Source organism: Olea europaea, chromosome 15 (genome assembly GCF_002742605.1).
Source record: "Olea europaea var. sylvestris chromosome 15, O_europaea_v1, whole genome shotgun sequence".
Lineage (NCBI taxonomy): Eukaryota > Viridiplantae > Streptophyta > Magnoliopsida > Lamiales > Oleaceae > Olea > Olea europaea.
The window spans coordinates 3,474,363-3,491,079 of NC_036251.1; the positions used below are offsets into that span (position 1 = coordinate 3,474,363).

Below are 16,717 nucleotides of genomic sequence, written 5' to 3' on the forward strand. Positions count from 1 at the left end.
GTCTTTTTTTTGCCTTTTTTTTTCTTTAAAAATTCCCCCCCCCCCCCCCCCCACCCAAAAAAAACCACCTAAATTCTTACTTTTGAAGTGTTTTATTGATAGTTTTTCATTAAAAATATTTTTTAAAAGTTAGTCACGTGCTCGTATTTTTCTCAAAAACAAAGGAAAACATTTTTTTCATCTATTCCTCTTTTTCTTATTTACCCACCAATAAAATATAAAATATGAATATGTATAATATTTTATATGTTGAAAATAAAATCAATCAAACATAATTAATAATTTTTATGCAAATAAGTTCTAAACATTTTTCTTTTTATATAAATTCTATACGTGCAAACAAACACATCCTTGGATCTTTCAGCCTTTTCTCTGAATCTTCATTTCCAAGAGTGTGTTCATGTCTTTAGTTTTGATGGTGTATTTGAAGTTTCATGAAACGGTTAACTCAAATTTTTAGATCATTTCTTATTTATTGGTCACAAGATATCCAATTTATTGATCAAAATCTCAAATAATTTGTCTCATATTATTTATTGGTTAAAATCATCCAAATAATTAGTGACCAGCATCATTTGCGATCAACACCTCACCATCGTACCGCACACAACACCGTCATCAGCCACCACGAATTCCAGAGCCATCCACCACCTTATGACAATCGATCAACACCATTGCATATTGCTAGAGCCAGCACCACACCGTCAACACCACATCACATAGCACATTGCACTCAAACACAGCATTGTACGACCATCGCATACAGCACTACAATTGCACACCACAATCACGTCGCACAACACATCTCAACCACCATTGCACTCACAAAACCAACACACCATCACCATCACCTCACCATAGTACCACAACCAAACAGTCAATCACCGCACCACTCAAAAATTGAAAAAGAAAAAAAAAAGAAGAAGAATGAATTTATGTCGTGCGTTGAAGGAAAGCCATCACTGCTGCACCGTGATGAGTCATCGTAGTGAGTGTCCCTATGTAGTGACGACTACTATGGTCTCTTGCTTTGGTCTTCGACGATAGTCTTTCATGTGTTAAAGAGAGAGAAGGGGTCGATGCTGTAGCGTCGATGGTGACGGTGCTCTAGTGGTGGTGTGTGGTAATGAGACGGAGGGAGGGAGGGAAACGGAAAAATATTAGGGTTTGGGAGAGATATTTGATGGGGTGGATGGAAGTGGGGTGAGTACATAGATCAATTAAATATTATAATATTATTAATTATTAATATTAAAATGTGATTTTTGTATACACAAAATTTAAATTTGATTTTTGAAATTAGAACTTAAAAAATCTACATCTACGTAATTTCCTCATTTTATATAATGGCATCAAGCTTTTCAAATTTTAGTTAAAACTTAACTCAGCTGTTGAATATTAAAGTCACAATTGTTGACTCCAATAATATTGTTGAAACTTCATGAAGAAGTTTTCAAGTTGTAAGTGACCAACTTGAATTTGAATTCCTTTCCACCAATCACAACTTGGAAGTGGCAAAATTGAAGTGAAACTCTCCTAGCCACCATATTTGACTATTTAAGAAGAAAATTTCTATTGAAATTCTTCTTATTTTCATGTAGATACTTCCATTAAGGAAGTTAACAATTTCTATAAATAGAGGTAGACGTGAGTCGATTTTGCCTTTACAACAAAATGGAATTGAGAAACCGCAGCTGAAAATGGACACAAGTATTTACGTGGTTCACCCAATTTAGACTACGTCCACGGGCAAGTATAGGAGGATTTCACTATAGTAGGAGAATTACAACACTCTCTAAATACAAGGAGATAACAACAATTAATCTCTCTTGTAATATGAGAATACAAGGAGGTAATGCTTAGGAGAAACTAATATATATTTTTTTCTCTCTACTCCCAATCTTCTCTCTACTCTCTAATTCCTCTCAAGTTGCTTGCATTCTCTCTCCCCACATCTACCTCTATTTATAGAAATTGTTAACCTCCTTAATGGAAGTATCTACATGAAAACAAGAAGAATTTCAATAGAAAATTTCTTCTTAAATAGTCAAATATGGTGACTAGGAGAGTTTCACTTCAACTTTGCCACTTCCAAGTTGTGATTGGTGGAAAAGAATTCAAATTCAAGTTGGTCACTTGAAACTTGAAAACATCTTCATGAAGTTTCAACAATAATTATTGGAGTCAACAATTGTGGCTTTAATATTCAACATTTCTCCCACTTAAAGTCACTTTTGTTGACAACTTCATCCTTCCCATACTTGCCTTTTCCATACTACTTACGTTTCTGCTAGGCCGATGGAGGATCGACACCATCTAAACTTGTCAGTTCCGATCGGTTTTGTTAACATATCTGCTAGGTTATCTGCTGTATGGATCTTCTGTATATCCATACTTCCTCCCTCCACCTTCTCTCGAACAAAGTGATATTGAACTCGAATATGCTTTGTCCTCTGATGGAATGCTGGATTCTTTGCCAAATGCAAAGCGCTCTGACTATCACAAAATAGAGCAATCTTCTCTAGTTTGTGTCCGAGCTCCTCCATTATCATTTGCAACCAGATTGCCTCTTTACTGGCTTGTGTAGCTGCCACGTATTCTGCCTCTATAGTAGAAGTAGCCACGATAGACTGCAGTTTCGAAACCCAGCTTACAGGTCCTCCAGCAAGAGTAAACACATATCCTGTGGTGGATTTGCTTTTATCAAGATCACCTGCATAATCTGAATCAACATAACCTCTGACAATAAAGTCTGATCCTCCATAACATAATGTAGCATTTGAGGTACCCTTGACATATCTCAGGATCCTCTTCACAGTATTCCAATGCTCTTTACCAGGATTTGCCATGTATCGACTAACCGCTCCCACTGCTTGTGCAATGTCTGGTCTTATACAAATCATAGCAAACATCAAACTACCCACTGCTGATGCATATGGTACTCGAGACATCTCCATCCTCTCTGCTTCATTGCTAGGACTCATACTTGAGGATAACTTGAAATTAATAGAAAGTGGGGTAGAAATTGGCTTACAATCTTGCATATTGAAGCGACGCAAGATTTTCTTCAAGTAGTTCTTCTGATTAAGCGAAATCTTCCTATTATTTCTGTCTTGGTAAATTTGCATTTCTAGAATCTTGTTTGCCTGTCCCAAGTCCTTCATTTCAAATTCCCTTGCCAACTGTGCCTTCAAGTTTTCAATACGATCTTTGTTGGGGCCTGCTACCAACATGTCGTCAACGTACAACAGCAAGATAATGAAATCATTATCACCAAATCTCATATAGTATGCACACGGATCTGAACAGAGTCTGTTGTATTCAAGGCTCATAATGAAGGAATCAAATCTCTTATACCAACATCTCGGCGCCTGTATTCAAGGCTCATAATGAAGGAATCAAATCTCTTATACCAACATCAGCAACTCTACTAATTGTCGATGATGGTCATGCCGTTATCATGTTATTTTTATTATAAGTACCTATTTTTTTACCATGACTTTATACACCCAAAAATTTATGAAATTATTACAATATTTAGATTTGATTGGCGAGCTTTATACACTTTTCAATTAACCAATTCATTATAATCAAATTATTCTCTACATATTTTCAAGTTTTTCAACTTTATTTTTGTTTTAAGAATTTCAATTTTGCTTCCACACCACATCAAAAACTTTATATGAAATATGTACAGTTGTCTTTAACTCACAAGCATTGTAAGAACAAATGCCAAAAATTTAACAGAATCAAACAATTGAATTCCCAAAATGTCCATGAATGAGGTTCTCCAGTATAGATCGCGTACAAGGCTTTCTGATTAAAAAATTACATGGAACGCATGCAAAATCAACAATTCTATATCACTGCACGAATTCTTAAGGCTCTCAGAAGCTCTTTTCTCAATCTTACCTTATCGAATTGTTCATATAACGGTGAATGCTGATTGAATGGTAGACGATAGCCGAGAAGTAAGGTTCTGGGTTGCAAATGCTTGAAGTTGTTTCTTGGCATCTCGACAAAAGGACAAAATATTATTGCTCATGGAGATAAATTATACAAATAAGTAAATGTTTTAGTATAAATATTAATAGTAAACTGCAGGAATGAGATTTGTGTGCATTGTATCCAGAAATGCACGAAATGCAGAAGCAAACGCCTCTCAATAAAATAGAAGAATCAATCAATTCACAAGGTAGCTAGGGTGCCTGAATAATATGATTTAACAGTGTAAGGCACTAACAATGACCACCACAACAGCTGCTATATTATAATTAGCATAATAATTATGAATTATCATTTCAATTTACGATGAATCAGACTGGAAAGATGAGTAATCCTTCTAGTATGAACATAAACAGTTTTCTCTAGATATACCAAAACTGGTCAAAATTAACATTTTGTGCAGTGTGAAACATGTAATATGACTTTTAACAATAAATTGATGTGAAACATAGTTAGCCCACGTACCTTTTCGGCATTTAGTAAAGCCAACAATGTTAGCGATGCTGAGGATCAAACATACCCCAACAACTAGAATATAATCAGCTTGAAACCTTATGAGAGAGAATATCCCAAAGAAGATCCACACAACTGCCTACAAAACAGAAGGCAACAAATTAGGCAGACCAAAATAGAACATAAATAGGAAAGGCTTCGCAATATGGTGCCATTATAAGAAATTTTTTTGACCTAAATGTATGCTACAGATTCTCTGCTTAAAATTCACTAACATGGCTAGTTAATTTATCCTTTTTTTAAAGAAAAATAACTCCCCCTATGTCAAGCATTTTCTTAAATCCTTTTTAATTATCCTTTGCAAGCATGTCCATTTTATTCCAGCTGGACATTCAAATGTGAGAGATTTGAGATAGTTTAATTCAAATATATTTACTCACTGTAAGGTATAAGGTCCACCAGAACAGCCATGAATCCTTCTTGTTCATCCGTGCAAGTGACTGAGAAATGGCAAAAAGTACAGTAAGATGTATGAGACACATTCAAACAGACAACGGATGCATATCATGCGACATGCATAAATCATTGCTGCTCACCTCTTGGTCAAGGCATTCAAATTTCCATACACTTTCACCATCTTCATTTATTTCATTCCACCACCTTAAACCCACCAAGATGCGTCCACTTACATTCTTGACAACCCAAAAATCAAGTGCAGATAGGAGAACAGTAACCACAAAAATGATGACAAAACTATCAACAAAGAATGCTGAAAGCATATAAAATGCCAACGCTGCAGACTGGAACCAAAGAAACAACGACATTATGTTACGAAACTTGCTGATGCAGATCAAAATCATAAAGTACCTAAGCAATCACAAAAACATATACTCAACCTTGAAGATGACATGGAAGAAGCATATCTGTGGATTAGCATAATTCTCCCCTGCAGGCTAAGCACAACAGAAAAAAATTTCAGATGAGCTCTCTACAATGCTAATTCTTTTTACTTGTCTAGGTAAGTGTGTGTTTGTGGGGTGGGGGCGGCATTGAGAAGACAACTAATCCATATCTATTCTTTTAGATTTTGAGATATTATATATGCACGACAAGCAACATCAAGCTCAGCCGTCAGACTAAAGCCACTTTCTTTTCTGTTCAACATTTTGCCTAGCATATTAACACTACTCTTTCTTCTAGTCATGGACTCTTAAGGCTGCTTTGACTGGAGTAAGCAGGCTTCAGTTAAGAAAAATAGAGAAAAAATACACCAGAATAAATAGTTTAAATAGTAAACTTCCCAAATCAGCCATTGTTGTTTTCTTTCCTCCCGTTCAAACAATTTTTATGACCTTATCAGTTCTGAGGAACATTTCATTTCAAATTTACTGAACATAAGTTTGCATGCAAAAACGAATCATAAGATGAATCCAACAAGAGAAATTCCTCAACCTTCCAAATATATCATTCCAATCTAGATAGTCTCACACAGCAACAAAATCACTAGAAAAAAGAAGAGAAATTATGCTCCGCAAGGACGCATAATCACTGGTCAATCTGTCTGATTAATCAATGTTGTTACATCGCCCAGTACAAGATAAAAATATGGTAGCATTTTATTAACTTGCATAACCCAATAATTCCCCTTTTGAAAACAGAACCAATCGAATCTCTCCATTTAGGTTTAATGTAAGAAAACGAAATAAAATTAAAAGATATACTGAACTAAAGGAGTAATCAATAATATTATAAACAATAATCGCAATCGATTCATAAACATGTAGCCATTAGACGAAGGAAATATATAAATGAATTTCAATCTACGGATTGTGTGTGAAATCAACGGAGATAATGAAAACTTACTGGATTCAGATCCATTTCGAGAATTACAATTCAATCACGTACTGCAATTCAGCTGCTTTGAATGTTGTTCGCAGGTTGCAGGTTCTATAGAAATTAACGGATTTCAATACAATACTCGTGCTACGAAATATCGAAGAAAATTTCCTTTTGTTTTTCCGCGGTTTAAAATGGAAATTAGGGATCGGAAATTAGGCCTGTTAATACTGCGCCGTTTTGCTTTGCTATTAAGATTTGGACTTCTTTGTTTTTCTGCCCATCCTCAAGTTTGAAAGTATATTAAAATAATTTAATTTTTAAATTTTACGAGTAAAAAATTACGTTTTATGAAAGTATTGTTCTGTTTAGGTCTAAATATCTTATGCATTTTAACGTTCACTTGACAAAAATCACTTTTTACTTTACATTGGCACTTGAAAAAGTTCGGAGTCATGCAAATTCATCTTTTAGATCCTGTTCGGTTTGGATTAAAATTTGATTTTAATCTTAGTTTTCATGGATTCCACAACTTTTCAACCATACATTTCAAAAACTTCTACCATAATCTACTAAAAAATCTAATTTTAACGCCTACCAAACACCTTCATAGATTCTTTCTAAAATAATGGGTCAAAGAAATTTGATGTATTTAGACAAGATGGATAATCATTACTCATTCTCTACATTTAAGTGCTTGTTTGGTAGTGAATTTGTTAATTGATTTTTTGACCATTTGAGATAAAGTAGGTACTACATGTAATAGAAGAATTCAAAAACGACAGTTAAAATAGTGAAATAATGGTTAAAATTTTGATTTTAATTGGATTAAAATCTCTACAAAACAATCTCTAAAAAAATGTAGTTTTATAAACTCCACTTATAATTAGTGTTTTTGAGACACATTATTTTGAAAAAATGTATTTTAAAATAGTAGATTTATGAAAAATGTGATGTGATCCAGGAGCCGCAAGCGTCAAAGTCAAGTCCAACGTCAAGCCCGAAGAAAGATCCGTTGATAGTCAAGGACGGTCCGATGACTTGAGCAAGGACGAAGCGAGTAAAAGAGGCAATGAGATTGCTCGTTCAAGAAACCATTGATGGAACAATGTTCGGGGCGCAAAACAAGGCAACTTTCATGTTCGGATCAAGAGCCGAATCAAATTGGATTAACTCAATACAAGCCGATACGGTCGCATAGTGTTATTTCGGGACAAAATTTCATTTTTCCGTGTTGTTTTCCATATTTTGTTAGAATTTTATTTCTAGTCAAATTCTTATAATACTGGTTGGTTATTTCGAGATTCTACTAGATTATTAGTATTTTATTCCTTTTGGACTTCTATTATAGAATTTAGTGTAAATAGAAGTTTATTCCTTTATTGTAAAAAACTTTTGAAATATTGATTAATTGAAATGCTTTAATTGCTTTATTTTTATTCTTCCAATTGAATAACTTTCGAACTTATCAAGATCTAATTCTTGTGGCGTTCAAATCAATCGAGTGAGATTCCATCATTTTGTGTAATCAAGAGGTCCACACATTGTCGATGATTCGGATTGCTTGATTCTAGATTTATCGATTTCGAATCCAAAACCTTGCTTTGGCTTTTTTGGGAAGATTTCCATCTTGTTCGTGGATTCTGTAGCGTTTGCCTACGCGGGTTCACATCAGTTGGTACCAGAGCTTGGCTCCAATCCAAGATTATATCTCTTTTTAATTCTTGTTGAGTCAGTTATTCCTTTTCTTTACTGTTCTTCGAGTCCGTTTGTATTTTAGAGTCTTTAATCCAAAAAAGTTATAAAAAAAACTTTAGAAATTATTTTTTGATTCAATTTGCATCCAAATCAACTTCCGTTTGTTGCGTCAGTTTTGTTTTTTATTTTTCTATTCTAAGAGTAAAAAAAAAAAAATACTGTTCATCCGTACAATAAAAAAAATTCCATAAAGAAATCTGAATTTAAAAAAAAATGTTATTATTATTGTTAATCTTGAGAATTATCGATTTCTTGAGTCTATTTATTATTTTGCGTCTAGTTTAAATTTTCAGTCAGTAATTTTCTTTCTTGTTTTGCGTTCTTGAGTCAATTTCTTTACTTGTCTAATTTGAATTGCCAGTCAAATTGTTCTAAATTCCTTGCCCTTGTAATCTCACTCACACCGGTTTGAATTCCACGTGATTAAATTTTTGATTGAGTTCCAAAATTGTTCTTTTGGGGACTTGGTGAAAAAACGAGAGATAAAAGGCAGAGTGGTGAGAACAATCGAGGGAAAAAACCATATTGAGTGAACAACTGTGAGGCAGAAAAATAACTTAGTTTAGGATGTCTGATAGGGAAGGATCGAGTTCAGGTAGAATTGATGATCGAGTTTCCATGCTAGAGGACTCAATGCGAAGGATTGAGCGGATATGTCTAGATATGAAGGATCAGATGGATAGGTAGGATGCACGGGGGAAGGCAAAATCCATTACCTGCCAATACACGAAGGGGAGGTCTTAATGCACGGAGACAGGGTAGACGGGAACCTAGGATGGAAGAGGTTAGTGAATTTGAGGTTGATAGTAAGATGGATGAAGATGCGATTGTGGATGCGGGATTGGAAAGGGTAGAAATAGGGGAGTTAGGCAAGAAATGAGAGGTAGGAATCTCGATGGAGACGAGATTGATAGGAATTTGAGTAACATTAAAATGATCATTCCTTCGTTCAAAGGTAGGAGTGATCCGGAGGCCTACTTGGACTGGGAGAAGAAAATTGAGTTAATCTTTGATTGCCACAATTACTTGGGAGAGAAGAAGGAGAAAATTGCAGTTCTTGAATTCACGGACTATGTAATCACTTGGTGACTTTGAGGCGAAGAAGTGGGGAGCGACCTATCAATATATGGGAGGAATTGAAAACTATAATGCGGAAGAGTTTTGTACCTACTCACTACTATCGGGAACTTTATCAAAGATTACAAAATTTATATCAAGGCTCCAGGAGTGTGGAAGATTACCATAAAGAGATGGAGACACTAATGATTAGGGCAAATGTGGAGGAGGATAGTGAAGCTACCATGACTCGGTTTCTGTGTGGATTGAACAGGGACATTGCAAATACAGTGGAACTGCAGCACTATATGAAAATTGAAGACATGTTACATGTGAGAATGAAGGTCGAGAGGCAGTTGAAGCGAAAGGGGACAGCAAGGTATCAATCGGGATCTTCGAGTTCTAATTCTTCTAGGAAATCGAAGTGAGAAAATAACAAATGAGTAGTAACAGTTGCAAGAGAAAGAACTGAGGTACCAAGAGGCAACGATGAGAGTGCTAGCAAGGCCATGCCAAAGGGGGAGTCACAGCCATCAAGAAACAGAGACATCAAACGTTTTTGTTGCTTGAGAGTGGGGCACATTGCTTCTCAATGCTCAAACAAGAGAACCATGATTCTGCAGAACAGCGGGGAAGTGAAAACTGAAAGTGAGAGTGATTATGCAGACATTCCAGAATTGGAGGATGTTGATGAAGAAGATACAACGGAGTATGCAGTTAACAGTAAGTTGTTGGTCACGAGGCGAACTCTTAGTGCTCAAATCAAAGCAGATAACTTGGAGCAGCAGGGAGAAAACATATTCTACACGCGATGTCACGTCAATGGCAAGGTATGTAGTCTGATAATAGATGACGGTAGTTGTACTAATGTGGCTAGCACTAACATGGTGAAAAATTGGGCTTGACACTGTTAAAACATGCTAGGCCTTATAAATTACAATGGCTAAATGAATGTGGGGAAGTTAAGATGACAAAAAGGTTTTGATTAATTTTTCCATTGGTAGATATCAGGATGATGTAATGTGCAATGTTGTACCTATGCATGCAGGGCATATCTTGTTGGGGAGACCATGACAGTACGATAGGAAAGCAATGTATGATGGGTATAAAAATAAGTATAGCTTTGTGAAAAATGGGAGGTCTATCACTCTTGCGCCATTAACATCGGCACAAGTATATGAGGACCAAATTCAATTGAAAAATGAAGAAAGAATAAGGGTGAGGGAGTTTGGGAAAAAGAGAGAAAATAGTAAAGTGACCAATAGAGAGGAAAAGAGAGTGGGACCACATGAGAGAAAAGAAAGAGAGTTTTACAAGATGAGAGAAAAGTCGAAACAAAATTTCTTTGTGAGAAGGAGTGAATTGAAAAATGCAATAGTTGAGAGGCAACAAATGATACTATTGGTTTACTAGGAATCACTCCTTAACTTTAAGGAGCATAACTTATCCCTCCCTAGTTTGGCTATTTCTTTGTTACAAGAATTTGAAGACGTGTTTCCGGAGGACGTGCCTAGTGGACTACCATCCATTAGAGGAATTGAGCACCAAATTGATTTCATACTTGACGCTGTCAATCCAAATCGACCGGCTTATCAAAATAATCCAGATGAGACAAAAGGGCTTCAAAGGCAAGTTGAGAAATTGATGAGCAAAGGATATGTACGAGAAAGCATGAGTCCATGTGTAGTACTTGTGTTGCTGGTGCCAAAGAAAGATGGAATTTGGAGAATATGCTAGATTGCAGAGCCATCAACAACATTACAATAAAGTATCGTCACCCAATTTTTAAGCTAGATGATATGCTAGATGAGCTACATGGTGCATGTATTTTCAGTAAAATTGATCTTAAAAGTAGGTATCATCAAATTCGCATGAGGGAGGATGATGAATGGAAAACGACTTTTAAAACTAAGTATGAATGATTAGTTATGCCGTTTGGACTCACAAATGCACCAAACACTTTTATGCGGTTAATGAACCATATTTTACGTGCTTTCATTGAAAAATTTATTGTAATTTATTTTGATGACATTTTAATCTATAGCAAGAATCTTGATGAGCATGTAGAACATTTGAGGTGTGTGCTAGTGGTTTTGAGAAAAGAACAACTTTATGCCAATTTTAAAAAGTGCACATTTTGCATGGATAGGGTTTTATTTCTAGACTTTGTAGCTAGTGCTAATGGTGTAGAGGTAGATAAAGAGAAAATAAATGCTATTAAGGATTGGCCAACACCTAAAAACATAACTGAAGTTAGAAGTTTTCGTTGATTTGCTAGTTTTTATAGGCGTTTTGTTAGGGACTTCAGCACAATTACCACGTCACTAACTGAGATTGTCAAGAAAAATATGGAGTTTCAATGGGGGGTAGAACAAGAACATGCATACAACACTATCAAAGATTGTTTGTGTAAAGCACCGGTTTTAGTACTTTCTAACTTGACAAAACTTTAGAGATTGAGTATAATGCATCAGGAATAGATAGTGGAGCAGTCTTAATGCAGGATAAGAGACCTATAGCCTACTTTAGTGAGAAGCTAAGTGGTGCAGCTCTCAACTATCCTACGTATGACAAGGAGCTTTATTCACTTGTTCGAGCCTTGGAGACATGGCAACATTACTTGTGGCCAAAAGAGTTTGTAATTCATTCTGATCATGAATCACTGAAACATTTGTGGGGTTAAGTAAGTTAAACAAACGACATGCACATTGGATGGAATTCATAGAAACTTTTCCATATGTCATTCGTTACAAACAAGGTAAGGAAAATGTAGTAGCGGATGAGGTATGTGCTTTTAACTACTTTAAGTGCGAAATTGTTTGGTTTTGAATACATTAAGGACATGTATGCTAATGATTCTGAATTTTCCAACATTTACAATTCATGTTATAAGGAGGCTGTAGATAAGTTCTTTAAACATGAGAGGTACTTGTTTCGGGAAAACAAATTATATGTTCTTAATTGCTCTATGCGTGAATTATTGGTTAAAGAAGCACATAGTAGGGGTCTAATGGATCACTTTGGGGGTAGCAGAGACTTTAGAAATATTAACCGAGCATTTTTATTGGCCTAAAATGAAAGTTGATGTGGAACAAATTTGTAGTCGATGCATAACTTTTAAACAGGCTAAATCGATGGTCTTACCTCATGGGCTTTATACACCTTTGTCAGTACCTAGTGAACCTTGAGTAGATATCTCAATGAATTTTGTGTTAGGCTTGCCTAGGACTAAAATGGGTCAGTATTCGATTTTTGTAGTGGTGGATAGGTTTAGTAAGATGGCACATTTCATTCCATGTCACAAAACTGATAACGCCACTAACATTGCAGACTTATTCTTTAAAGAAATTGTGCGCTTGCATGGAATACCTAAAAGTATTGTGTCAGATAGGAATGTCAAATTTCTTAGTCACTTTTGGAGGGTCTTGTGGAATAAATTAGACATGAAATTACTATTTTCTACAACTTATCACCCACAAACCGATGGACAAACTGAAGTAGTGAATAGGACCATGACACAACTATTGCGCACTGTGGTTAATAAGAATTTGAAGAATTGGGAAGAGTACTTCCCTTTCATAGAGTTTGCATATAATAGGGTCACATACTCCACTACATCGTTTTCCCCATTTGAAATTGTTTATGGTTTTAATCCTATAACATCTATGGATTTAATACCTTTGTCTGTGAATGAACGAGGTAACTTGGATGGGAAGAGGAAGGCTGAGCTGGTGAAGTCACTTCATGAAAAGGTGCGAGAGAAAATTGAGAAGAAGAGTAAGCACTATGTAGAGCAAGCAAATAAGGGCAGGAAGATTGTTACATTCGAACTAGGAGATTGGATTTTGGTGCATTTCAGGAAAGAGGGATTTCCAGAACAAAGAAAATCAAAGTTGTCACGGGGAGATGGACCATTTCAAATGCTTGAAAAGATTAATGACAACGCATACAAATTAGATCTTCCAGATGAGTATAACATTTCAGCAACTTTTAATGTGTCTGATCTTTCTCTCTTTGATGCATGTACAAATTCAAGGACGAATTCTTTCGAAGAGGGAAGGGATGATGTGATCCAAGAGCCACAAGCATCAAGGTCAAGTCTAACGTCAAGCCCGAAGAAAGATCCGTTGATAGTCGAGGATGGTCCGATGACTTGAGTGAGGACGAAGCGAGTAAAAGAGACGATGTGATTGCTCGTTCAAGAAACTATTGATGGAACGATGTTCGGGACGTAAAACAAGACAACTTTCATGTTCGAGTGAAAAATCGAATCAAATTAGATCAACTCAATACAAGCCGATGCGGTCGCATAGTGTTATTTCGGGGATAAAATTTCATTTTCCCGCATTTTTTTTCCATATTTTGTTAAAATTTTATTTTTAATTAAATTCTTATGATATTGGTTGGTTATTTTCAAGATTCTACTAGATTATTAGTATTTTATTCCTTTTGGACTTCTATTCTAGGATTTAATATAAATAGAAGTTTATTCCTTCATTGTAAAGAACCTTTGATATATTGATTAATTGAAAGGCTTTAATTGCTTTCTTTTTGTTCTTTCAATTGAACAACTTTCAAACTTATCAAGATCTAATTCTTGTGGCGTTCAAATCAACCGGATGAGATTCTATAATTTTGCATAATCAAGAGGTCCGCACATTGTCGACGATTCGGGTTGCTTGGTTCCATATTTATCGATTTCGAATCCAAAATCTTACTTTGACTTTCTTGGAAAGATTTCCATCTTGTTCGTGGGTTCCGTAACATTTACCTACACGGGTTCACATCAAAATGTATGATTAAAAAATGAGGAAAAATTTTGACTTTGTATATAATATTATTTTATTGAAGAATGTGAAGTTGAAATGATGTCAAATCACTATTTAAAAAAATATATTTTTTCGAAAGAATGTGGCTAAAACAAGGCCTTAAAGTGTAACTACTCTCGTCAATTGCAAATGAACCTCTTCTCATGTTTTATTAAAAATAATACTATTTAGCATCACAAATGTTATACCAGTTTAAGTGGCACTAAGTGTCATTAAATGAAATATACAATTAATTGAATTACATAAGTTTACTTTTAATTGAACCTATCACATAGTGGTGGATAAACTGATTTTCTAGCACCACTAATTCTAGATAGCATTATTTTTTCATTAATAATGGAATTCATAGAGGAGAGAGTTATGGGAGCGGTACACATAATACACCGAAATCAAGAAAACATATGTTTAGCAACATTAATACAATTGCTGTCACAAAATCAAAATATATGTTTAACAACGTTAACACATTGCTGTCACAAAATCAAGAAGGCAACAAAACGACAGGTGTACACAGTCATACATTCTACTAGTTTTTTCTTGTTATCTTACATACTCGGATACATTCCTAGGAACAAAGTAAACATGAATTTGAAACATGGATGATAGCAAGAATCTAGTAATGCCATACTGATCATCAAATAGACACCTTCGAAGAGATGATCATCAAATAGACACCTTGTTTACTCTAAAAGAATCCATAACCTCGCGAATGTCACTTTCCTCTTCCACAAATACTTTCTCGGGTGTCTGTATTCTTAATTCATATAATCGGTTGTTCTCAACTCCAAGAACTGAAAGATAGCGCCGATCCCATTCCAGACGGGCCACCCTTTCCTCTGGCATGACAGCCAATTCATTGTTGTTCGCGTATGACTTTATGTTCACCTAGTTATGTAAAAAATGTAATCAACATCGGACAATGACTTCATTGATTTCACTTTGCTCAGAAGAAACAAAGTCTCTGATACAAGTGGAAAAGAAGTGCCCTATAATAGACATTGCCTCGAATACGTAACTATGGTTAATGGAAATGAAAACGACTTGAACCTAATGAGAACTCACCTCCACTTCGTAATATAGTCTTCCATCGTTAGCTACCCTTGAAGAGGTAGAAAGAATACTTGATTCACGCCTAACACCAAGTCTAGTAGACATGAACTCCGTCAAATACTGCCTAAGTACCTTCTTTCCTGCTTCATCCGGAGAACCCAAATCTTCTACGCTCTTGTAACTGGAGGATGAAGGTGATGATATATCCACCGAGAGATTTTCATCTAGAACGTAAGGATCCCTGAAGAATATGTCGGCCCCAGCACCACGTACTTGGATCCAGTTCTGAGGGTACTTTAATGAGTAGCCATCAAAGGTATCTATGTATTCCCTGAACCCAACAGGTTGTGCATATGCAATATTGTGTATATTAGTTCGTGAAAGGATGCAACCTGCGAGGATCAAGGCCATCACATTTCTTCTCGGAACTGCAAAATCTTTATTCTGGTTTTATATTAGAAAATGTCCCGTGAGAAACTGTTCAACTTATAAAGTCATGACTTGTGCAGAATGAAATTACTTCTTGATGGTGCTTTGATTGACGGGTCCATGGCATATACGACTATAGCACATACTATACGAACTCCGTTATACTTCTAAGTTTCTATAGCTATCCAACTAATTACTTTTCCCGCTTAACATAACATAATAAATGACTAGAAAAGTATAAACACCTGGTGTTTGGGACATAAAATGACTCACAAACTAATCTCCAAATCGTTGGTAAATTTAATGCAGACCACAAAACTTATTGCGTAAATGTGTATGATGTGGCAATCACTCATATTCCTTTGGTTCGTGGATTGTTTTTGAAGATGGTAGGAATGGCTTCCTTATTGATAGAGCAAAACAATTCAATGCATAAACTTTTATGCCATCCTGAACTAGTCATCCGAATTCATTCCATAATGCATCAGAAAATCGAAACAGGTTATTTTTCCACTCTAGACATGACTATCACTGCTGCCAATATTTGAAACTCAATCCAAAAATATACAATAGCTTCTCTCTTTTTTTAGGACATTGTGACCATCTATGAGATAGATGCCCAAATAAAAAATTTCTACTTTCCCTAAGCTGGGCAGGATATATTCATTGTTGATTTGGTCGAAATCCCAATCCGGTTTTCTGTAGGCAGTTTAACCATATATAGAAGATTTTAATTCATACAAAAACTTCATTCTCTTTCTCTTAGACCATAATCCTAATCAGTTCCCAGAAACCTAACGTGCTTCTGACCGATTATTATCCTTTATACATTGCATCTTTGTAAAAATTAAAAATCAAATGCTACAGCAGACGGGTAGGAAATTTGGGATTAAACATTTATTTCAAAATAAGGTAACAGTAGTACACTAACGACGAATACTAAATGAAAATTGATGGAAAAATCTGCAATGCCAAAGAAAATCTAATGAGAACATAAATGGAAGGACTGACCCCGTGTAATTTACAAGAAATGGACGATCGACGGATGCAATTTCTGTGGTGGGGTGGAACAAAATTGACAAGTCCGCGAGAGGAAGACCTGTCCAGCTTCGGAGAATTCGAGGTCGTGGCCAGAGGCTGAACTCTTACGAGGATGCTGGCCATTGTGTGTGTCGCTGTTGGGTGAGTGAGGTGGGGTGAGAATGTTAAGGAACCATGGCGAGGTTTCGAGGAACAGAAGAGGATAACAGGCATGGATTTTTTTGGATAAGTGAAAATAGGCCCCTCTTTGACCACATTCC

At 35.7% G+C, this 16,717-nt stretch overlaps 2 protein-coding genes across 2 annotated transcripts; both read right to left on the reverse strand.

Moving 5' to 3' along the window:
• Nucleotides 1–3,708: 3,708 nt before the first annotated feature.
• On the reverse strand, nucleotides 3,709–6,587 carry LOC111409855 (Golgi apparatus membrane protein-like protein ECHIDNA). The gene is made up of 6 exons (XM_023039937.1): nucleotides 6,322–6,587; nucleotides 5,355–5,411; nucleotides 5,055–5,258; nucleotides 4,899–4,958; nucleotides 4,471–4,597; nucleotides 3,709–4,014 (listed from the first exon to the last, which is right to left on the reverse strand). The coding sequence occupies exons 1-6, from the start codon at nucleotides 6,334–6,336 to the stop codon at nucleotides 3,926–3,928; spliced, it is 552 nt and encodes a 183-aa protein (XP_022895705.1). The 5' UTR covers nucleotides 6,337–6,587; the 3' UTR covers nucleotides 3,709–3,925.
• A 7,754-nt stretch (nucleotides 6,588–14,341) lies between these two features.
• Nucleotides 14,342–16,695, reverse strand: LOC111409856 (psbP domain-containing protein 1, chloroplastic-like). The gene is made up of 3 exons (XM_023039938.1): nucleotides 16,428–16,695; nucleotides 15,000–15,431; nucleotides 14,342–14,822 (listed from the first exon to the last, which is right to left on the reverse strand). The coding sequence occupies exons 1-3, from the start codon at nucleotides 16,668–16,670 to the stop codon at nucleotides 14,601–14,603; spliced, it is 897 nt and encodes a 298-aa protein (XP_022895706.1). The 5' UTR covers nucleotides 16,671–16,695; the 3' UTR covers nucleotides 14,342–14,600.
• Between the last annotated feature and the right edge of the window lie 22 nt (nucleotides 16,696–16,717).